This window comes from Columba livia, chromosome 7 (assembly GCF_036013475.1).
Source record: "Columba livia isolate bColLiv1 breed racing homer chromosome 7, bColLiv1.pat.W.v2, whole genome shotgun sequence".
NCBI classification, from domain to species: domain Eukaryota; kingdom Metazoa; phylum Chordata; class Aves; order Columbiformes; family Columbidae; genus Columba; species Columba livia.
In genome coordinates this window covers 10,312,934-10,337,797 of record NC_088608.1, presented here as the reverse complement: position 1 = coordinate 10,337,797, position 24,864 = coordinate 10,312,934, and the positions used below count along the sequence as shown (strand labels likewise).

The 24,864-nt window shown below is 43.7% G+C and overlaps 1 protein-coding gene across 1 annotated transcript in view; it reads right to left on the bottom strand.

Annotated features, from left to right (window-relative positions):
* Positions 1-17,477: 17,477 nt before the first annotated feature.
* The window catches only part of SNX4 (sorting nexin 4), a 34,426-nt gene continuing 27,039 nt past the window's right edge, over positions 17,478-24,864 (bottom strand). Inside the window, 5 exon segments of the mRNA XM_065070457.1 lie at positions 17,478-19,393; positions 19,706-19,820; positions 21,168-21,313; positions 22,102-22,201; positions 23,443-23,532. Coding sequence (XP_064926529.1) covers positions 19,346-19,393; positions 19,706-19,820; positions 21,168-21,313; positions 22,102-22,201; positions 23,443-23,532 — 499 coding nt within the window. The 3' untranslated portion in view covers positions 17,478-19,345.

Sequence of the window (24,864 nt, the reverse complement as noted above, 5' to 3'; positions counted from 1 at the left end):
AGATTAGTTTCTAATGCTACAAATATACCTGACTTGACTCGTTCACTTATTTTACAATAACACAGCAGCTTGAAGTGCTTTAAAACTTGAGCTGAAGTCATTGCAAAAACCCCAGAGAAAATGAAAAGTAATGGTTTGATGAGAGATATACCTGTCTGAAAAAAGAAAGACAGTAAGTCAGTGTCAGTCAGGATGGTTTTGTGTAGATGCGAGATATTCAGATCTCTGTAATGTGTTTGACTTGGTCCCACATGGCATTCCTGTAATACTGGCATTATAAATCTCCAGATTAAAATGAAAGAGTATGTTTAATGTCCCATGCTGAGATGCCTAATAGGCAGAAAAAGCAACAACAATTATTATACTCTGCCTAACATAAATTGTCAAATGACACAATGAGGCAGAATTTAGAGAACCATTTCTCTGCCTTAAAACACAAGTTATAAGCAGAGCAGAAAACCATCCACTCTTAGATCCACTGTCTACCTAAGACATTTAAGTTGAATTAACTGCAGATGGGAAATTAAGAGGGCCTTAAACCCCAGCACGAGCGTTTTAGAATTCAGCCTTTCAGAATTAAATGTAAAGTAAAACAGGGATATTTCCTCTGTAAAAGAGAGAGCACCCATCCAGGGATTTGGTGGGCTTCAACTAGTGCAATTTACTGTCACACCTTTACTTAATTCATCTTAATCTTTCCCAAGTGTCCCACTGTAGCCGAGTTCTTTAGTTTGGAGCATTACAGTGGATCTAATTTGAAAGATGGCATTAGCTGAACCATGAGCGAAAGGCTTGTCCGCATGGGGAGGTTACTCAGTGCAGAGTCACCAGCTACTTCATATCTACTCTGTGTCGATACTCTTGGTTTACATTAAAATGTTGTAGGCTGCATCACATCACCTGACATGCGCTGAGCATTTGTGCAAAGCAACTACTGCATTTAAAATTCAGATTCGTATCTCTTCATGAGTTTAACATTTACTTGATTAAAAGCGAGACTGAAAGCTTTGAAGAGCAGGTAGGATACCAGGCTGCGACACCAAGGAATCGTTTCTGTTCAGTCTACATAGCGATGTTACGATTTCAGCTAGAAGTATTGAGCCGTGTTTGGGAATACACGGTTCAGTCAAAGAGGACAGTGGGAATTACGAGATCTACAAAACGTGACCAAAAAGGCCGAACTGAACAGCACTTGTTCCTGAGGTGAATGCTAACGGGGAAACATGATGAGAGGCTTCAAATATGCAAGAGGCCATTGCACAGATGAGTGGAAAAAGCTGTTTTCCCTGCCCATGTGATGTATAAGATGTAAATTGCAGCAAGGAAGCTTTAGGCTTGGTATTTTTCAGCTTTTCTAATAGCAACAATAGGATGAAGAACAATAAAAAGAATGCGTGGACATAGGTCTGTGGTAAAACTTCAAGCAGACTGCTGTGGTCCAGCCATCTCCAAGACACCGAGAACTTCAGAGGATTCAAAGAAGAGCAACAAGTAGGATGAAGGTCATGGCACTTCATGAAAGATTGAGAAGATTGGGATTATTATGTTCAGAGAAAAACACGGGAGACCGAGTAAAAGTACATGAAGTAATGTCTGGTACAGACTGATCAGGAACTTCTGTTCTTCCTGTCTCATTCTGTAGAATTAAGGAACCTTATCTGAACTATCAAACTAATATTAAAAATCTTTTTAAAAAGAACAACAACAACAAAAAAAAAAAAAAAAAAAAAAAAAGAAAAAGAAAACCAAACAACAACAACAGCAAACACTACAGGAAAAACAAACAAAACCACCAAACAAATGAACTTTTTTAAAAAAATAAAATAAAATAAAATAAAAAGTAATTGGACAACACAAGATTAAAATGGAGAACTCTGCTGTGGTATATCCAAAGTATTGACACTAAAACCAAAACGGTTGAGAAAGAAAATGGCTTACCAACATAGCTATATGAGACACCTTAAAAATCTGTGAAGAAATGTTGTCTTCTGTTTGCCTGCCATCAGCCCTTTGCACCACTCTGTGCTGTCCCTCCTGGGCCCTTCATGCCTGTGCTCCGTCCCTTCAGAGTTCTCCCTTATCAAGCAAGAGGAGTCGCTGAAGGAAGGACACACAGACTTCTGCTACCAGCCCTGGTGCTCCCACCAGCCCGAGGACCGAGGCAAGAGCCACCAAACCCACCCCAGCCAGCAGCCCCCTGAACCACAGAATAAAATGGGGGAAAGCAGCCAAAAAGCTTAAGTTTCAGACACTGCTCTTTTAAAAGACCAAAAAGGAGGACTATCTGTTTTTAGAGGACACTTCATCCCAGTAGGCTGAGGACTGGCTGGTTATACTTGTACATCACTGTAAGAACAGAGAACAGGTCTGATCCAAGCGCTTTCTGCCTGAGATACGTGATGTGTCCTGGACCAGAAAGACTGTTTTGCCCCAAAGCAGTAACTTTGCAAAGTTGTGGCCTTGTTATCATGCTAAGAAAACTGAGTGTATGTATCAAGGAGGCGTATCTAGCTGTTTCTGTGTGTCTGGTTTATCCAATAACAAATAAACATTGACAAATGATCTCCAACCTGGATGACAGCATCAGCAGCACTTATAAAAAGGAAGAGCAAAGGCCTTAATTGCAAAGTCTTACCCAAAGTTAACTTAACAAACCTATTTATTACTGAATAACTCCAACCATTAAATTTTCAATTATTTGTACATCTTGGCTGGTGCCTGTGAAGAACTGAGCTTGAAATGGGTAAGTTTAAGGCCACATTTCAGAGATGTAATAGAAATTTTGCCAGAAATTTGTTTAGAATAGAAAACAGACATCGAGACAGCAATTTCTAGGAAGGAACATGGTGCTGTGTGTGGGCATTAAGAAAAATGGGACCTATTTAATGCTGATACATCACAGTATTTTACATAGGAAAAGAGGTCCCTCCTCAGCTTCTCTCCTTGGGTCCACTTTGGTTAAAGCAGCGATGCTGCACATAAACCAGTCTCTCCATAGGTGGTCTCATTAGTGGCAGCAGTTGTTTTTTAACATTAGAGCTGGTGATGTTGCAACACCAAATTACTTCAAGTTAACAGCACCGATGTGGTTTTCAAAACATACACAGTAGCTTGATGGAAAAGCACCATCTCTCCTGGTTTCCTAGAGCTCACAAGCTCCAGAGCATCACAGCTGGCATGGTGTTTTTAAGCCCTAGCTCAAGCCTCTAGAAGGCTTTGGCAAAGAACAAGGAGAACAACCTGTGTCCTGGAGGTGAGACCCTGGAGAAGGACAGCACACCATCAAATTTGATGCCCTGAAAGCCTCAGAGGTCTGTCAGGAAGCTGAGACATATAATGCCAGCTCAAAAAGCCTCCAGAATACCAATTACCGCCCACCTGGGAAATCCAGGGAGCCTGGTTGAGCCTTAGGAATGACATAAAATGAAAGTGGCCAGAAGAACATCAAAACAGTTTGGACGTGGGCTGGGGATATACCAGACAATAAAAGCTGTTTGCTAAGTGCTGCCTTCCATCTGCAAAGCAGATGAGGGTTCAATGCTGAGGATAATTTAGAAGTCAAATAAATGTTTTAAAATGGCTTTTAATAAATAAAACCATGTTTGTTTGTAAACTGCACTGGCCTCGTTTGCTGGCTGGATGTGTGTGGGTGAAGAAAAACCGGTCCCTGGGTGGAAGGAGGGACCACTGCCCGGCCTGAGAGGAGCAGCGGTATATGGTGGAAGAAAATGTCCCATCACTGCTTCAAAGGGCAGGTGGAAAAGGAGCTGGTGAGGGAATGAAAGCACGTAACTGGAGAGAACAAATATTGCCAGTAAATTGTGATGGACTGGATTTTTTTTCTAACCTGGGTTCAAGCTGTGTGGAGAACCCTTGTCCCAAGAGCAAAGGCAGCCTTGCCTTGCCTTGCCTTGCCTTGCCTTTCCCCTTTCCTTTCCTCCACAGCCCCATCTGACAAATGTTGCAAAGCTGCTGGCAGTTGTGCAGTTGGTCCAAACTGCCAGACAAAGTTAACTCCCAATTTTTGGAATCCAGAGGCACAGAGAAAAATACACCCTGATGAAATATCTAGCTGATAACCTTGCAAAATTGAAAAAAATAAGGGGGGAGCAGGAGCTTCTGAGCCACTCATTGAATACCAAAGGGCAAAAACAACAAGGTGACCCCAAAACCCATACAACTTGAGAGGGGGAAAATAGCTTTATCTTTAAAAATCAGCATATTATCTAAGACTCTTAATCAACACCAGTAGATGCAAGCTGACAGGCTGAAATCAGTGACACCTATTGGAATATGAAAGCATGATAGAAAGCTATGTTTTAATTTGGAAAAAAAAAAAGTATATTTAGATATAGATCAAGGATACTTTCATTTTGTTAGCTTGGCCATTTGTGATCCACTCACTTAGCATATTTAATATATGGTAGTCAATCTCGTTCCTTATTCCATGCAGAGTGGAAATATTTTGTAGATCGGTTTCTGCTTGGGAAATGTGTCTGTTTGTAGTACAGCCCACTTATGTACTAAAATGGCTGCTTTTTCTCCACAGTTTACAGAGAAGTTTACAAAGCTGGAGCTGTCAAAAAATAAAACATCCTGTGCTGTAACTGTGCATACTAATGAGTAGTCCTAATGCTGGTGAATTTTTCATGTAGAAATTAGTAAGTCAGTGTCCTTAAAAAGGAAGAAAACCAGGTTTTACTTAGTGCCAAAGCAGAGAAATAAAATCATTTGGGGGGGAAGATAGTGAAAAAACACAATGCAAGCTCAAAACATCGCTTTTCTTTTAAATAGAATCTGTTATCGAAATAATTATGTTAGTAATACATAAGTGATCTGAATCACAAATAAAAGAACTAGCAGAGTAAGGTGTAGCATAGGGTGAGAGATAAAATACTGAATGCAAAAATAGCAAATGGGGTGGGTTAAAACAGAAAGTGGATGTCGTGTCTTCAGCACAAAAATGCTGATCACAGGCATATAAAATGGTTAATGTTGCAGCTTCAAAGTTTAGTCTAGGGAAAGATGGTTTTCATAATACTTTAGAGCTCTAAGAAAGTATTCTTTGAAACTAAAATAGAAAAAGACAAAGGTATAATAATCTCACTTGGCTTTGCAGGAGCAGTAACCTGAAGCCAATGACAAACACCAGCTGCTCCCAGTTACACCAGATCCAAATTCTTACAGGTAGAGGCTCAGGGTGGTACAAACAACAAAGAGCAAAAAAAACCACAGGTGCTGTTTACTTTTGGAAATGGTTGATAGTCTCAACCTGTCAAATCTTTTAATACATCAAATCATTCCTGACTAATTGGTGTTGTGGTACTACCTGAGAGGTCCTGCTAGAACTGAAGACCTGCCCGCACTGGACACTACCATCAAACTAAAGAGGTCTGTCCATCCTCAAGTTATAGCACATAAAGGCATGACCACCAACAGGAATATAATGTACGCGATCTCTTGTTGCTGAATTTGCACATCCTCTTACCATTCCCTCTAAGATGTCTATATTTATAGCTACAACTAAATTAACAAGTAAAGGAACCTTAGATCACCCACTGCAGCTGGGGAATCTGAGGAGGAGAGAGGCAGAGCGGGGAGTTGCCATGGTCCTCCCCACGATGTGCCTGACCCCGGCCAGCAGCTGCTGGTAAAAGCACCACCTTGCACGGTCAGGCCGCCCCTTTGTGCTTGCAGAGTTTCTCGTGAGGGTCATGGCTCCTGTGTCCAGGAAAATAAACTTCTTTGCACGGTGGAAGTTTTTTCAGATCTAGAGAAAAGTCTGTAGTAGCAAAACAGCAGCAACACAGAGCACACAACCTAAATAAAGTAGCAAGTTTTTGTGGTTTGTCTTAGAGGAATCGTTCCCTTTTCCTAGGGTAGATCTTAAGTTTAAAGAAACTTGCATCAGAGTGTGAAAAAGAAATCTCAATCACCCTCTAGAAAATGAGATACCGGTCATTAAACATTGCACTTCATTTAATTGTCATCACATTGTAAGAGCAATCACGCTGGCACAAATTGCAGTTTAATTGTTCACAAAACACTCAGACTACACAACATGCCCCGTTTGATCCTAGAGCCACTGATGCAGCAGCCAAGCCTCAAAACGTGCTCACAAGCCCTGTTTGAGGAGTGAAACCCCTGGAGCCAGCTTTGAAACGCCCTGTACACTGCTGACTGCGCTGTGCCCAGGTCCTGCATAGCCCACGTCGTGTCCCCGCTCCCACAGCTCCCCAGCAGATGGGAACTGGTCTCCTACGATGCTTCACTCCTCTGCAGCTCCTCACAGACGGACACACTGCAGTGCAGATGGCTGCAGGTCCATCCTGTCCCCAGCCTTCCCCCCAACGCCCTCAAATCACTCTTTAAACTGCTTCCTCCCACAGGGACATTTCAGGCCACATCACAGCCCACCAGCAGCTACCAGCAACCCAGATTTATTCCCCTAGGGACCTTTTCCAACCAGGGAAAGGTGGGATAAGACACTGTCCGCTGTCACACCACTACGCGCACTAACTTGTAGCTGGATTTTATTCCAGACCCTTGATTTTGCACTTACCAAAGAATACGCATAGCCAGGGTACAGCAAACATGGCACTATAGAATCACAGAACATCCTGAGTTGGAAGGGAGTCACAAGGGTCATCAAGTCCAACTATTACCCCTGCATGTGACAACCCCACAGCTCACACCACGTGTCTGAGGGTGTTGTCCCGTCTCTTCTTGAACACTGTCGGGCTTGGCTGCAGCACCCGCTTTGTGGATGAAATAAAGGGTTGCTGAAGGTGGGCATGAAGAGGAGGCTGCAGCCAGGAGCTGTTTGTGGAGGAGCATGTCACAAGGAACAAGTGGATGAATAATCAAATAATTGGATGGGAAAAATAATAAAAAAAGAGGGCTTGACTGCAGCTGATGTTATGCAAGAAGAGGAGGGGAAGAAGCATCTCCCACTGGGCTGGAAGAAGGCAGCACAGAAGAAAGCTGCAGAAGAGAGGGGCATCTTAACTACGTGCTCTCCACCCTGGGATGTTTCGTTTGGTTTGCTGGGGTTTTTTTCTAAACAGAAGGTACAAGTCCAGACTCTGCTCTTGAAGTTCCTGTCAAGAGATGGTCCCCAGCCAAGCAGGAGATCCAAAAGGCGTCTCAGAGCAGCTGGAATGAAGTTTTGCATCTGGAGCCACATACAACAGAAAAGCTGAAATCTGTCTGCTCCGAAAGTTGAGGAAGTTTGGATGGGGCTGGAAGCATCATGGCCAAGATCTGCGTCTCCTCTGACAGGTTAGCCACAAGCAAAGGAGTTATTCCTGTAATTTTAACTCTCCAGGCCCAGAAATGGAAATGGTTTCTCTCACAGACACTGTCCAGTAGGAAAAATTTGAGTTGAAAGATTTTGTTCTCATGGTTATAGCAAAGACAATATATCAGCTTGCAAGGCAAAGCCAACAGTAAGTGTGCATTAGATGGCTTTTCTCGGGGTTTAGACGACTTTTTCTTTTTTTAGAGGACTTGGAGTGGGGAGCGTGTGTTGTTGCTGTTTTACCTCTCTTTCACAAACCAGTCTGCCTGGCGGGCACCTCTTCCCCGTGAGTGCCGGTGAGGGGCAGAGGCGGCTGTTCCTGCCCTGCGTTCCCCACCACACCGATGGCAATGGAACAGCTGCCGTTTGAAAATGCTCACCCAGCAAGAGCGGCTGCTGCGCACTGGGGCAAGGTCCTTCGGTGTATTTAAATTCCCCAAATTCATGACAAGTAGTCTGATTTTCAGAGAAAAGCTAAGGGCTAGCTAAGAAAGACAAAGAAGAAACCCAGAAACAACCATTCACCTTGTGGAAAACACGCCTTAAACCTCTCTCCTTTTTTTTTTTTTTTTTGCTTTGTTTAGTCTAGTTTTGGATTTCTCTTCTGAAGCGTGTTGGATGAAAAGGCACTTGTTTGAACACGGTGTGCAGCGTGGGTTTGCTCCACATGCTCCCTGGCTGCCCACGTGCGTTGTCACCAGAGCCGTCCTGGGGGCTCATCCACCCTGGGAGCGGCACAGGGGTGTGACAGCAGCATCAATCAGCGTTTGTGCTAAAATGCTGAGATCTGAGAGGATTCACAAATACGCTTGTGAACACCTGGGAGACAAAGAAACGGTGACGCGGCTCTGAATTACACGTTTGCAAAGACAGCTGGAAAGCAGCGATGAGCAAACCGTGCTGCGGACGCGATGGGGCAGGTAAGCGAGCGCTGTCGGACGCGTGAGCAGAGAGACATCACACTGCAAAACCCCAAATGTGTCGCTTTATCCTGGTGCCTTCACATGCTGGCACTGACCCCCCGGCTGCACCCACTTGCACAAGAGCCTCCGACACAAGGCATGACGTTGACTTGGGACCAGGCAAGAAACGTGGCTAATGCTGCAACTTGGCTCTGGAGCAAACGAGCACAGGTATGGACAAGAATTTATTTTTCTTGTTGGAACACATTTGTCTGCGGATTAACAGCTGCTCTGCACACACTGACTCCAGATACCGACAGATAACTCTTCTTGCCAGCCTGCAGCCATCCCACTGGGCAAAACACCTACACAGCAGCAGCAGCAGCCAGCTCTCCTGCCAGCATCTGCTGCCTCGGGGATTAGTGCCCTACACATCAGGCACATAAATCCAGGCACCAGAGGCATACTGACCTCCAATTATTTATTTATCTATTTATTTATTTATTATTTTGGAGGGAGAGAGAAAGAAACATCTCTAAGAGATTCCCTTTCCTACCAAACAGCAAAGCTGGTGTTTCTGGCCCAAACCCAAGAAGGATCCGTAAAATTCCCAGTTTCTAATTTTTACAGAGAAAAAGGCCAAAAATCTTCAAAAGCAAATACACAGCAATCCACTACAGCTTCTATTCCTTATTTAGGGTAGACCACATCTGAAATCTAATTATCTTTCTGCAACTCCCTGTGCAGTCGAGGCAGACAGAAAAGGATCTCCAGGGACCAATTCCTTAACCTACCTTAAACACCTACCTTGGGACGTGACTGATTCCTCACGCCCAGCATCCAGGGATGCTACACAGAAGTAACTCCAGATCCTATCTTCTGCAACACATGGGTCAGACCGCCCCTTTACACATTGCAGAACAGCTTATCCTTCCAAATATTAGCCACTGCAGACACTTGGAGCTGAAGAAATATCTTTGGCGTATGTTGACCCAAGGGACCAGCAGCAACGGTGAGATCAGTCAGTGAGAGGAGGCAATTTCATGGTTTGTGCTTCGTTTTCCTCCTCCTTCCCCCAGATTATGGCAATCTAATAACTGGATTTAGTGTTCCCATACAGCCATGCAACAGTCTGCTTTTCCATTCACTGGATCCAGAAATGTCCCCTGTTGAGGGACAGGTGCCAGGACACAAAGAGAACAGGACACACTCCTGACAGCCAGCCGGGGAAGCGCAGCTCTCATCTGCTGCAGTGTCCACATCTTCCACCTGCAGCTGAGGTGGTTTCCTCTCTGATAAATGGACACTGGTCACTGTACTTCAAGAAAATCGGTGGCTTGGAAGGCAAATGTTGACTCAGCAACTGGAGAATTCTTGGACAATCCAGCTGGAGAGGCCTTGACACCCGCGCTGTAAGAATGACAGGGAAAAAGTGTCTGCAAGGGTCATGGCTCATGTCAAAGCTAAGCAGGAGTCAGTTTTAACCACTAGACAAAAGGACAAAGCACTGTGGGCTGAAGACAGAAGAGGAAAGGGCAGAAAGACAAACTGTGAGTGGAAACGCACTACTGAACACGGCTGTTCAACCCAACCTGAGAGGCAATGCATTCTGCCAACAGAGAAAGCTCTTTAGCCACTGCAAAAACATTTCTTTCTGGATAACAGAAGAACAGCCTCCAAGGGGTACGGTTCCTGCCTCTCTAGAGCCAATACTTATGTAATTAAGATTAAACTTCCCAGGACACTTGGTTATGGAGCCACCTGTAGAGCAGCAGTGCTGACAATGCCAATGTACATCCCAGGAGACTGGGTGTGCTGGTGAGGACTTTACAGGACTCTGCACCACATGAAGAAGCAGGTATCTCAGACGGGTTTCTTGAGACCCTCTTTATCCTTAATCAACGAAGCTGCATTGTAAAGTGAGAGATGAGAAGGTTTTGGCACACTGCTCCAATGGGATGGGAGGCTGTATATCCTGCATGAGCACCACATCAGGAGAAGCCACCCCAATTTTCTGAGCAGCAGCCTCAGGCAGACTAAACAACTTGAAAGGTGTTGAACTGGTGTAAAGGGAGGTTGGAAGGGAGCAGCCATTGAGCCAGGCTGTTCAGAACAAAAACAATGAAGGAAACAGGCCAGTTGCTGACACAGCAGTGCCACAGCACAGGCAACACACAAAAATCAGTTGTTGTGACACATTTGCAGGCACAGACTTGGCATAGCGGCATTACCAACGCCTAGCGGAAAGAGTCACATGCCAGAGCATTGACACCAATGGAAGGCACAAAGGGGGGCTCCATCCCTCTGATCATTAGGGCCACAAAAATGGTCAGAGGGTGGGAACAGTTCTGCTGTGGGGACAGGCTGAGAGAGTTGGGGTTGTTCAGCCTGGAAAAAGAAGGGCTCTTGGGAGACCTTATTGTGGCCTTTCAGTACTTAAAATGGGCCTGTAAGAGAGATGGGGAGAGACTTTTTAGCAGGGCATGTTGTGATGGGGCAAGGGGTAGTGGTTTTAAACTAAAGGAGTGGAGATTGAGGCTAGACATTAAGAAGAAACTTTTTACAGTGCGGGTGGTGAAACACTGGCCCAGGTTGCCCAGAGAGGTGGTCGATGCTCCATCCCTGGAGACATCCCATGCCAGGCTGGACGGGGCCTTGAGCAACCTGATCTGGGTGAAGATGTCCCTGCATGTTGCAAGGGGTTGGACTAGATGAGCTTTGAAGGTCCCTTCCAACCCAAACTGTCCTATGATGCTGAGAGAGGAAGAGAAGCTACACCCTCTGGTAAAAAGGATAGGAACCACTTTTGAACCAAAAATTGTGTCTACCCAGGCAGCTCAGTCTGCCCAGGACACCAAAACATGCCCTCTCACCCCACACAGGCCGCTCTCACCTGAGGTGCCAGACCCCGCTCTGTCTCTCAGAACCAGGGCACCTGCATCCCGTGTGTCGCTCCTTGAATGAAAAAAATAACCCCAACTCAGCTCTTGAGCCATCTAACTATGGCATGTTCGTGTGCAAGTCAGTCCTGGAAGCCAAATCTATAAATAAACTCTTCCACCTGCTCAGCCTGTGTTTGCCAAACCCAGCCTTACCCAAACCTCCAGCTGGGCTTGCAGAGCTCTGTGGTTTCTTTCCCCATGCTTACCTCCAGACCTACTCCCTTTAAACAGCTCAATTCCCCTCTACATCCTTATCTGACTGCCCACAGTGGGATCTTGCAAGACAGAGGTTCTCAGCTCCTGAAGCCACCTCCCCTCAGCTGGGTGCCACCACCCTCCACTTGCATGAGACCGGACAAATATCTCACCAACACCCCCAAACAGCAACCTGGTGCCCTGTGACCCTCCAGGCGCATCTTCCTTAGACCCAGCTCCCTGATTCTTGTGTTTGCTGGGAATATCCAGTAGCACAGCACAAAAAACACCCCGCTCTGGTAGTGGGGCATAGGGAGGAAGGAGAAGCTCCACCTGAATCAAGTCAAAAGCTCTCCAGGACAATCTGCTGAGGACCTTCACGGCGGTGTCTGTCCTGCACACACAGGTTTGCTGGCAATAGGGCCCTGAATCCCTACTTACCATCTTTTTATTTAACTCCAGCACAGGAAGCTCTATAGTGGACATTAACATGAGAAAGAGGAAATGTTTTCAAATTTAAAAGTAACATGAAACCAAGCAACCACTAAATTGCCTCATAATCGCAATCATTGTATTTGTTGGAAGGAAACAGAAAAAGACCCAGCTAAGCACTATGTATTTAGGTTTTTAAAGCTATAAATAGCAGTGACTACATCAGCAGGGAGGAGTTTGAACAGAAAGCAAATGATCGCCAACAATTATTTCAGAATATTTTAAGTAAGTGCCCTGGAACTGAAAAAGGCAACACATGTTAAAACCCTTAACCTGGCAAAACAGAAACAGGTAAAGTGTTAGGGAGGAAGGGTAAAGCTAATCATAAAGAGAAGTTAGAGCTTAGGAAAAAATTATCTATAAGGAAGCAAGATGTACTTAGAGGAGATTTAACGCTGAGAAGGATTTTAGATTTTGAAGGTAGGATTCCTCATCTCCTCTAATAGTTCAGCCTCCCAGAGCAAATGGTATCTTCTGGTCCACAAATGAAACCCTTCTGCCAGCAAATATTCCTAACACTTTACATGGCTCAAAGGTTAATTCAGCACTTGGGTTTTGAGGTGTCTGAAAGCTTGGTCAAACTTCAGCAGCAGCATAGAGTTATAATGCAATAACATGTTAAACTACATAAGGATATTATTTTCACTTCATTGAGGAGCATGCTAAAACCAAATCATACTCTGTGTGTGCTCGTCGCCAACCACAGCTGTGCGTTAGCTCCATCATGAGGAGGTGATTTCTCCTGAGTCCCACCCAGGGTGCAGCACTAAAAATCAGCTTCCTAAATTCCCCGTATCTGTGGATCCATACAGCTTCTTCTCAAGCTTACGGAAGTCCCAACATACAAGACCTCTGAACCACAGACACTGATTTTTCAACAAGTCCTGAATTTCAGGAGAAATTCCACAAGGGTAGAAGAAGGCTAACATTTTGCCTATTTATAATAATGTGTAATTAGCAACATTGGGTTATTATAGGCCTGTCTCAGATGGAAAGATATCCCTGGGAAAACAATAGTTGATAAAGAATTAAAATAAATTAATGCCAATGAACATGTTCGTGGAAAACAGATCTTGTCAAATTGATTCTCATTTTAATACACTACTGTTTTCTTGATAGAGCAATATTATTCATGCAGCAATCCAACTTACTGCAGCTTTCCTCACTCAGGTTAGGCCAGTTCTGCTCTGAATAAGAAAGCAGAGAGCCAGGCTAGTAAACCAAAATCTGGCCAAAGGCTTCAGGATGTAACTGGAAATGGGAGCTCTTTGGGGCAGTGGGTCCCGCTAGAGTCTCACCTTGGTTCTGTGCTGCTTGCTGCATCTTTACTAACAGTTGCAGTCAGAGTGTCACACAGGTGATGGAGATGAAGAGATGAAAGAGTCACTAGTGGAGAGAGGGGAACATGTGGCCCCGGAGGGATCGTGCCAACAAGAGGCAAGAGATGCCCCCCGAGCACCTCAGGAGCCTAAGGCACCCTTAGCTTGGAAGATAAAGCAGACAATCAAGACTGGAATTAAAGTCTATGCTTTTAGCCTCTGGAACAACCATCACGAAATTCAGCCTCTCTGTCACCAGAGAGTTTCAAAGCTGGGATCAGAGAGGACATGCTTCAGAAGAACTGAATTCAAAGCAGCTCTGGGCAAAGGTGAATTTCCCATCTCTGATACCAGAGTGCAGCTTACATGGTCACAGAGCGCTCCTTCTGACCACACAGCCAGTACTGCTTCCACACCGTTATTTAAGGAAAAAATAATACTACTAGCTCAGAAACCTTCTAAGTCCAACTCGCAGCAGCTGTGAAAGCTGCCCAAGGAACCTGCACACAAACTGCAAATCACAGCGTAACATCAGCATTAGCAACCTACAGCAAGACACGAATTCATCACCAAATCCTGCATGGATTTCTGTTCCAGGATAACCATCCCTTTGTATTTAAGCATCCATCACACCACAGCTGTTGCCATGGCCCTTACACCTCTGAGCAGCAGGAGGGGAGTAGGTGGCATTTGCCTCCCTCCTGCTGCAGACTTTTATCCTGGCCCCTGCGAGCCCGGGCTGGAGACCCACAAGAGGGCGGTCGGGGTTGCATTTTCCATTCAACTACATGATTTTCCACGTTAGCATCCCGGGGAGGCTCACCACAGAGTCGCTTTTCATCTTCAGAGAGTAGCTGTAAGTGGCCACAGAAGAGAACGCAATTAGTGTTATCATATGCCACAATATATACAGATAAAAGAAAACGTATACTGCAGATGAAGAAGCTAGTTATTAATCGTAGTCCCTGGGATGTTTGTGGTATGTGGGGCAACCTGTTTTTAGGGCTGCATCAGCCCACAGGCCTCCAGATTGCATGGCTGATCATGCTGGTGTTCATAGGATCAGGGTGTCTGCAACAATTATGCTGTGTTTTGATGACTGAACTTTCTTCTCCTACTTCATTTATCCAAAAAATTCAAATTCATCATATTAAAAATAAATACAAAATATTAGACAAATTAAATCTCTTCTTCTGAGCTCAAGAGAAACATTACAACATCAGTGTTGAACTTGGCTTTAGGACCACAGTCATCGTCACATGCTTCATTCAGACCTAGATACTATCATTAGTATCATATACTCATGTCTTTGATAGCTCTTGAATTTTCACTATCTCTTGTTTCCACCTCCCTCCCTTCTCTGAAATGAGGGCCATGCAGTGCTGCTTTTCCCTTCTCCTGCACAGCACAGCCTGCAGGTCCAGCACCTTTCCGTCTCTCACATAGATATATAGAACGGTTGGGGTTGGAAGGGACCTCTGGAGATGACCTGGTCCAACCCACCTGCTACAGCAGGTTCACCCAGAGTAGACCTTCTCCAGAGGAGGAGACTCCACAGCCTCTCTGGGCAGCCTGTTCCAGGGCTCTGGCACCCTCAAAGTGAAGAAGTTTTTCCTTGCATTCAGATGGGCCCTCCCATGTTTCAGGCTGTGCCCGTTGCCCCTCACCCTATCACTGGGCACCACTGAAAGGAGTCTGGTCCACCCCCTTGACATCCACCCTTGAGACATTTATAAACGCTGATGAGATGCCCTCTCTCTCCAGGCTGTTTTCCACTCCAGCTCCTCCACCCACCCATCTCTCCCTCCTGCCTCTTCACTCCTCCTTACCTCCTCACCCTCTTGTGCATCTCCCCTCAAAACCCCATCCTCCCTCACATGTATACAGCTTCCCCCCGTGCCTCTCCCAGCATGGTGCCATCTCCCCTTACCTCCAAATACTCTGCGCTTTCACCGTCTGGAGTTGTTTTCCTCCAAATCCACCCAAGATTCTTTCCAATTTGGCTTTGTTCTGTGTTTTAGATACCTTCCACAACCAGTCAAAGCAAAAATATTTTTTTGGAAAGGAAATAAAGCAATGGGAAGGCCAGTTTATGGAACCCATTCAAAAGCGACTAAAAGGCAGCAAAAAATAAAATGGTTTCTCCTCTGCATTTGACCCTGCAGAAGCCACAAATGCAAAATCCTTTTGATAACTCTGTATCATACCAAGAAGCATCAGAAAACAGCAGCTAAAGAGTCACAGCCCTTTGCTTATGCAGGAACTCATAGAATCATAGAATAGTTTGGGTTGGAAGGGACCTTCAAAGGTCATCTAGTCCAACTCCCAACTCAAGGCTCTGTGTTCTGCCCGAGGCAGAAGGATGCTCTCACCACAGCGGGTATGGACATAAAAACCTCCTTATTTCAGCTGGGGGACACTGAAACCTCTGCCCTTTAAAGAAAGACATTTCTCTGGCCACCACAGCTGCAGAGAACATCCTGCCCACGCTGGTCACCACCCACTAGAGGGAAGCAGCTCACACAAGTTGTTCTGCAGTGCCAAGGTGTGGACAGGAGCTGTTTCAGCAGTGAGCATCCTCTGCAAGACACCCCTGCCCGGAGAAACCCCAGCTCTGCTGGGAAGCAGGAGTGAACCCGCCGGCCAGGAGCGCTCAGGGCTCAGAGCAGACACCAGCTCTGCAGCACGGGGCCAGCTGACAACAGCAGCTGCCTTTGCGGGTGATACACAGGTGTGTGTACTCAGATCTGGCTCTGAAGCCTGTGCCCCCATTTCACAAGCTCTCACCCTGCTTTGCCCAGCCAAGCATGAGGATTTTCCTTACAGAGGCCACATCTCCCCACAGAGCTCTAGGAGCAAATGCAAGTCACAGGCAGCAGGGATGAACTGAACAGACAGACATACAGAAACAGAATCACAGAGTGTCCTGCGTTGAAAGGGACCCACAACTATAATCGAGTCCAACTCCTGTCCCTCCACAGGACAACCCCAGAATTCATGAATGATACCCCTAGCCTTCCCATTGCATGGCAGGTATAGGCATGCACAGGAATGGAGACAACCTCCTTCCCTGTAACCCTCAAAAGGACATCAAAGTATTTCTCATTTCAACATAATTTTGGTGGTAAGGAGAGTTATACAGAACAATAAAGTCTCTCACACACAGCCCTGCCAGGACCTCAGCCCCACTCCACTGGCGCTGCTGCGAGTTTGGCTTCAGCCGCCGTGTCCCTCTGGCGCACCTGCTCGACCAGAGCTCCTCAGCCTGGGCCCAAGCCCCAGGATCTGCTCTGCGCTTGCCAAGGTGGTCCCTGCTCACAGCCCTGAGATTAACTCTGCTGTGGCTGACAGGCCAGTTACTGAAATAATACAACATTCTTTAAAAATGGGGTTAATAAAAATACTTCATCTTTCCATTTCAGCTGGCTCCCTTACCCTAGCTACATTTCAGGAGCAGACAACAGCAGCAACTAAAATGTACTGACAAGTCAAGGTCCTGCTGGAAATGGGTAAGGTCAGCATAAACAGTGATGATCCACCCAGGAAAGCTGCCTGGGGCAGATGTGACAGCTCCATCAACAGATCTCATCATCCATGTAGGTAAACTCTTGCACATATGTGCATTTTATCAAGTCAAAACAGTCTGCCCACTTGCTATTATTCTCAAGGCCTTCCACCAATTTTTGACGTTCACTAGGTAACTGAAGGCAGCACATTGAGGCAAAGCAGGCTGAGTTATAGAAGTTAAATCTGCACCATAGCTGGAGAAATACACGCTTCACAAGTGTGCTTTTGTCATCTGGACTCCATTAACCACAAGGAAACAGCCATTAACTAGATGATTTCCCCTTAAAAAGATAAAAAGCTAAAACAGGGGGAGAAACCTTCTCTGTTTCTTAAAATCCACAAGGACACAGATGAGATGCAATGCTTTTCTGCAAACAGCAGAAGAAATAAACTTATTGCAAATTATCCTGAACCCACCTTTCACCTCTTTTCTGTCAAGCAACACAAAACCTTTTCAAATGCATCTTCTCTCACCTAGATGAAGACACATGTGAAATTCAGCCAGCCAGTTCTGTTTGGGCAAAAACAAAGCAGGGATCAAAGCTGGTTTGTAACAAGCATCTGAGTTTGGCCTTAACACACTGTTCTTCACCTAAGAGGCAAATAAGCTGGTTGTGGGCAATTCACTTGAATTTTAAACCCCAGGTTGGAGGCCATTTGAGAGCCAAGATGGACAAGAACCAATTTCAAGAAACTGAACAGCTGTTGTCATAATTGAGAAGGGAACACTTTTACAAAAAATACCCCAACATAACAAAGATATCAAAGAGCAATTTTATTTAGCTTATTTGGCACAAAACTTACAAGAACTGTTCTGTTCCCTTCTTAAATTTAGTACAACTAGCAAGGAAAAAGGCATACTAATACATTTAATAAGCTGTACAGCAAGTGAAATGTGGAAAGAGGCACCAGAAAGATCTACCAAAAATCAAAGTGCATGAAAAATACCTACTCTGAGCGCCTCACGGTATTGTATTAAGGCACCACTCCTTTAGAAGGTTTGCTGAATACATCGAGTGTGCAACTTCTTGGTTTGGAATGTAAGAGTCCTTCAGCCTGTGTCAGAACTGGATACCGCAACCTCTGAACAGAACGGCACTTCTTGTAAATCTCATATGGAGAAACCTCTGTCTGCCCAACATCATCTCAGCCAGGAGAGTCACTGTCACATAGTTTGAACAAGGTAACATACATTATCAGAGCAACCAGCATTTAACTTCAGAGTTTTAAGCTGTAGTGTACACCAGGCCTATGAATTCTTTACAATGGTTTTATAGAAAAGAAATGCTGCAGAGACAAAAGTAACATGGGGCATACCAGTAACAAAATTGTTGATTATTTATCAAAAGAACTTTCAAGGACTTCCTGGAGTATCTCTTAAAAATCAAAATCTGAGTAGCGTTACAATCCAGAATAATTAAATACACTTTAAGAGAATATTACAAAGCTTCCTCTAGGACTAGCAATCAAGTCTGACAAATTCCACAAGACTTTCAGAAACTTTTAAGTACGTAGAAAAAGCCCATTATTAGCCAGTGGTGTTTTTCATAACTGGAAATATTTAATGCAAGTACCTGTAACTGCAAATCATGTTATATTGGTGTGTGTGTACATATACACACATACACACAGAAACATCATTACAAGAGCCAGACACCTTGGTTCATTGTGGATTCTGCACATCACTGCTTTTAAGTATGACAGAAGTTGCACCAGGTGTTTGGGCTTTTTTTTCAGCATCTTCATTGATAACTTCTCTTTTAAGAACCAAACCACTTCAATTACAAGAGGAGGTACCACAGGCCAGATTCACATCTAGTGTAAACAGGTTCCAAACAACCAAACAGAAGTTGCATCCGCTTCTTACCAGCTTTGACTTTGGTTTTGCTGCTCAGCTGGATCACCAGTCTCCTTTACTTGCAGGAAGAAGTTTGATAAGAAATCAATGCCCATATCAAAACTGAAGTGAGAACCAGTAAATGCAGAATATCGTATCAAACCATCATACAACACCTCTACTGTAGAGAGTTTCAAACATCTCAGGAGCTTGAGACTGCTTAACCTGAACTCTGTAGAAGCACATTTCTCTATGGACATGCAAAGGCATTTAAATATGAACCCTAGGTGTTACAATATTTCATTTTTTGCCCTCTTACAGTGTAGACCTCAAGAACACAACCCTGTGTCCCATTAAAAAAAACAAAGCACCCTTTAGCATTACAAATTCTAAACAGCAAGGGCTGAAAAGAAGGGCATCTGGAAGTGATCTACACATTACAGAGCACAGCATTTCACAAGTCTCAGAACAGTTTGGTTCATACTTTCTGGGATAACTTTCCCTCTACCTTTGCCCCAATACAGAGTTGCAGTTTTCAGTAACTCTTTTACCCCTGAATTATTTGCTACCACATATAAAACATGCCACAGAAGTGGCAGTCAGGGCTTAACATTTAATGACATGTCCTTTTTGTCCTTTATTAACAATTACAATCAGCAGAAAGAAAAACTATTCACTCAACTCATTTATTTCATGATTTATATGTAAGTCATGTAGCAACTTAACGTTGGTGTTAATACATTTGTGCTTCCGTTCTCTGGCACTTGGAGGAGGAATTCGTTTCCAGATAATCACATCTTGCTGAAGCATTCCTTTGCGTTTGTCCAAACTTGAATTCCCTTTAAAAAAAGTTAAAAATCAATAGGAGGAAATATACTTTGCAAACCTCATCAACAGACCTTCTTTCACAGAATACTCTGCAAAAAAAGTCACACAGAATATGTCCCACAAGAATAAGTCAGAGGCCACAGTGGAATTGGACCACGCTGCCTATAATACATCAACATTAACACAGGACTGAGTTAGAGTGGGACAGAATACGTGAGAGGTTTCACGCTAGTGACTTCCAACCTTCTGTGACCGCAGTGTTCCTAGTTATTGATCCCCTGCCGATACGATATATACACTAGCCTGGCCGTTCACAAACATACCTTTTTGCACATGCTAATCTGCATAACAGCATAGTTTATAAGCGCCTCCTTCAAATCATGATTCTTTTGTTCTTTAAACCGTTCAATGTCAGCCCAGGCACTTTTCACAAAGTCTCTGCAATTAAAAGCAATATTTCTGTTAGTAACTCGTTTACATTTTCCATCCTTCCTCTGAACCCTCAGCGGAGAAGCCATGTGTGACAAAGCACTCCATCTTTCAGTCAGTAAACCAAGTTCTGTAGTTATTATGCATCCCACAGTGTCCTCATTTTATAACTAACATCTTCTTTAGGTTTGTTATCTAGAGAGTAAATCTCACATGTTTGGTTTTTAGTTCTGGGGATTTTTTTCCAGTAAGCATCACTGCCCTAGAACCAGCATAATTTATAATACACTTTTCTCCTTAGATGCTGTTTGGGTAACTAAGATCTTTATGCTGACATTCAGCACACAACACCGCACATTTCTTTGTCAATTGTCAAGTCAGAATCTTGGTCTTTTCAACCTGAAAACTCACTTGTCATCAGCATTTGAGACATTCAAGTACAAACATTTACAATGCAAATTTGACTTGAACAATTCACATGCAGAATTAATTGTGTTGGTTTGCTTGATGTGCCTTCAGGTCTCCTTAACTAAAACAGAGGTGGACTTCTGTAACCCATAGTTTTCATTTGTGCTGGACTATACATACAAGGCAAGTATTCACTTGAAAATTGCTTCCAGAGCTACAAAAGCAGATCTCCACCAGTACTTCTGTCAAAATGATTAAGAAACTGCATTTACTGAGCGTTTTGTTGTTTTGAACTATTCATGAACTAGTCTTATCTTTCCAGCTCTAATCCCAACATATTAGGAGATACCACGTTTAACCCTTGTGTTATATGATGAACATGTTCTGACACCATCACGTGGCTTTAGGAATGTTAGCTCCTATTTTTCACATTTGGCTTCCTGAAGAAAATTAGGGCACCGAGAAGCAGTTACTCAAACACAACTCATCAGAACTTCTAACATCTTTCAAACAGGAGTTAGTTGTCCCCCATATGAGAAGTTGCAGAATATGAGCTCAGGACCCATACACATAAACCAAACTAAATACTGTATTTGAATCGAATCAGCATTTGAGTCTTACGCTATTCAGCTGCAGACCTACAAGGCCACCTGCTAAACATATTACTAGCTGAACATAAAAGCAAGCAAGTCAGCCATTAGAGTGGGCTCAGTCACTGGGAAAGTCATCAGGTTTTACATAAGCCATGCACTCAGACCAGAAGCTAACTGCATGTACTGCACTTTATTTCACAGCTTGCAGCTGACAGGAGCTTTTATAGACAGCTCATAAACACCAAGAATATATTAAAAACACTTATAAAACGCAAACACCTTCAAGAGCATCCAGTCAAAGACTTCTGCTAAGACAAGCCCTGTGTTTTCTTTGAAAAAAGTCAAGCCCATTTACCTGCCCTCCAGATTTTTAGACTTAAGTTGTTCCTCTCCTTCCTGTATCTGCTCTTCCAGAACCTTTATCTTGGCTTCCCTCTGCTCTGGGGTTTCCTGCCCGAAGAGCTTGCTGGTCATCCCTTTCAGCGAGAAAGTTCTCACAGTCTACAAAAAGCAAAGACACTTCAGGTTTGGGATTCTTGAGCACAGCCACAAGTCATTATTTTTGCCAATGTTTGGGCTTATTCTTATAATTCAGCTGATTTTTGGCTTTAACTTCCATTTCATGAATGTCCCATTGATAAGCAACTATAGAGGTACAGTGGCTCACATTAGACTGAGCAAAGTAGGGAGGAAGTAATTTCACATTCAAACTCTTAAGACTGGTCTGTGGATTAGACCATAAGTGAGTCATTCCACTGACACAGGTAACCTTTCAGAGCAATGTTCTTGCTCAAGTAGGAAAGAACCCAAGTCTTGTGTTCTGTGTTAGAAAGAAAGTAGTTGCATATAGAGCATCAACAGATCCAACAGCAATATTAAGACTTCTAAACTCTTTTGAAGTTACCACTTTAAGATAAATTTTTAAGTAACATTATCATCCCTATAAAAGGGACTACGCACATATCAATAATATCCACCTTTGAAAAGGGAGTGGAAGCCTATCAGAATTTTCATTTTTAGGATAGAGTTGTTTGTATTATACTGCTCAGGTCATATTTCCTGCAACCCTTTACTTGCTCAGTATTCAATAAAATAAATTTAGTACAAACAGCTTGTGTCACAAAGAACCAAGTTACTTTAAACCTCAGATGCCTACAGCTCATATGATACTGCTTCTCATAAGCAGCAGCCAGCATGTCAGTGCCACTTAAATGTCATTCTAAGTAAGCTGGCTTAAATAAAAAATAATTTTGAAAAGGCATCTTGGAAAAGAAAGTGGAAAGACTCACTCCTGTTGCCAGCTCCTCACACTGCTGTTTCTTAGATGTCAGGTCCTGTGCAGCCATTTCCAAGTCATATTGCATTAGTTCATGTTTCCTGCAAACTGCCCTGAAAAGTAAGCAATGAAAGACCTGTCACGTAATACTTTGTTTTGCTACGCTTCCCTCCATTTAAGCTTTACAAATGACACCATGCTTTTTCTTTGGCAGGCAGCACATTCAGTTATTTATCTAGCTTGAATTCAACAGCCTTATCACAAAACACATAACTTCAAATGCTGTAGTTAAGCAAGCTTGGATCAAAGTATCAAGAAAGTTCTTAGCACAGCAGCACTCTGCTCTTCTGCTGCTCTTTTTAAACTCATTCCCAGACACTCTCAGCAATCCCAGTCCTACCATCTACTGAACACCACCACCATAAAATAGTTCTATTAATAATATATTACAGAAAAATGATAACTATGACAAAAGGTACCTAAAGATGGTATTCATCACAGCAGCAATGTATCAGTCAAAGTTATTAACATTTTTTTTAAACAATGAAACAAGAAACTGTGCTCCTAGATTCATATAGTGCCTTTCATCTGGAAAGAGAGGAACATTTCCTCTGACCACCTGCAGTAAGTCCCAGTCCTGTGTGGGCTGAGGATGCTACATCCGTACTCTGCTGCCGGATGCACATTCACCTCCCAGGAGAGGCTACTCGTGCTCCGGGTTCCCACACAGCAGCCGTCACACTCGCCAACCCAATTCTCTGCTGCACTACTGAACCTCTCCAAGAGGTTCAGAGCCAGCCCATGGAGAGTACAACAGCTTCAGGTACAATCTTACAGCATTAAGCAAGTTGCTTTTGCATCCACACTTATAAGGACTGCCCTATGAAGGCTAATGTTATAAAAAAATTAAAAACCCTCAGTATTTAGATGCACAACACTGTACAGCAGATGAAAGTTGTACAAGGCACTTTGAAACTTGCTGGAATTTGTAAGCGGTGTGACAGCTCTGTTTGGCCTATCTCATATGAAACTGAAGCTTTCAGTACATTGGGGCACTATTTTGCAGAAGCCAAAGAAATAGTGTAATCAGGGGAATAAACAGCATTACCTTTCATAGTATACACACTTAACATTTGTTGCTTCACTGCTGATCAGCTCAGTTCTAATTTTTATTGCCACCCACATGGCAATCAAACACAAGCAAGCGGTGAGAACATGCAGATTCTGATTCTACAACACTGACATTCCTCCTTCTCAGAGAACAGAAGAGGATACCAAATGAAATTCTGTATCAACCCAATGTACAGAGAAAAGGAGTACAGCTTCCATTTGAGCTATACACTTCTATACATACCGTAGTGCCTCTGCATAGAAGAGATATTCCTTCAGCTGATCTGCATAATGTTCCTCTTCTTCCAGTATGTCATCAATAGAAGCTGCATATCTGGTGAAAACCAGCAACGGTTAAATACAAAGCCCCTTAAGTTAACCTATAAAGGACTAAGCATACAGCAGGAAAGGAAGACACCTGAAACACCGGTCACAAAGTAAAGCAGTGAAAGGCACTTCCAAAAGCAGTTTTTCCTTTGTTTTTAATTTAACTCTGAATCAGCTATATAAACACTTCTGTTTCTTTGGTTGTTACTATATCAAATCTTCTGACTACAACAAGATCTACCATAAGTTTCCTGCTGAAGACAAGACAGTTTTTATTAAAGGAAAGGAAAACAATTTATTCCATTTCTTCAGTGAACTGTCAATAGGCAGCACCAAGACAGAAGAGACATAGTGCAGAAGAAACCCTGCAAGGCCTAAAGCATTAAGGCACAGGAACACAAGCACTGTACCCTCTGAAAAGCAAAGAGGTAGTATTTAAAAGGTTGCTTCCACTGCTCATTATTCAGCCTGAGTAAAACAGAACTCACAGTGGTGCTCTGAACACCATGACATTAAGTCCTTCAGCTCCTTGATAGTGCATTGCTTTGTCTGCTATGTAAGTCAGGCATATCAATTCAGAGCAACAAGAAGTTTAAACCTGCCTTTTAGGGAGAAATCTGAAGTACAAGGGCTTGGACCAACTCTGCAGCTCTTGCATTCAGTAAGAGTTTCGTCACTTAAGTTGACATCTCCTAAAAATGGAAAAAAGCACTTCCTTTTTCTAGTTAATATTGCTTATAGGACAGTATTTAATAAGGTCTCACTAACTGAGATGACTGTGCTTGGACACAATTGCAGACACAGGCCTACAGCTAAGAGGGAACAGCACATCTCACTTGGCACAGTGACAGAAACAGAACAGGCCACTTTAGCTGGCAATACAGGGCACGTGCCACTGGCGATAAAAGAGAATCAATGAGATCCCATGACAAACTCCATCTATTCTGCCAGCTCAGTCTGGATTCTCAAGTATGTGGCAATCCCCTGCAGAGCTGCAGGCGCTCTGAAGAGAGCACATGCCCATGCTTGTCTGGTGACCAGCACACTGTAACTCAAATGTTCATTACAACATCTCTTGGCTTGAAAGATTTTGCAAGGTCTGAATTTCCCCCTTTCCTCCTGTGCCTCTCCAGTAACTGGCTCTACAGAAGAAGAAGGCAGAGTCTCAAGCTGAAAGGGAACTGGTAATATGACCTGGGCTGGAACAAGAAATCCCTCTCGCTAGCTCTAAAAGGAACAACAATATCACTTAGACTCCTGGGCAACTAAGGGAGATGCTCCTGAAAGTTGTTATTACCACTCTCAGGGCTGCTCAGGATGGTGTGCAGACTATGGCTCT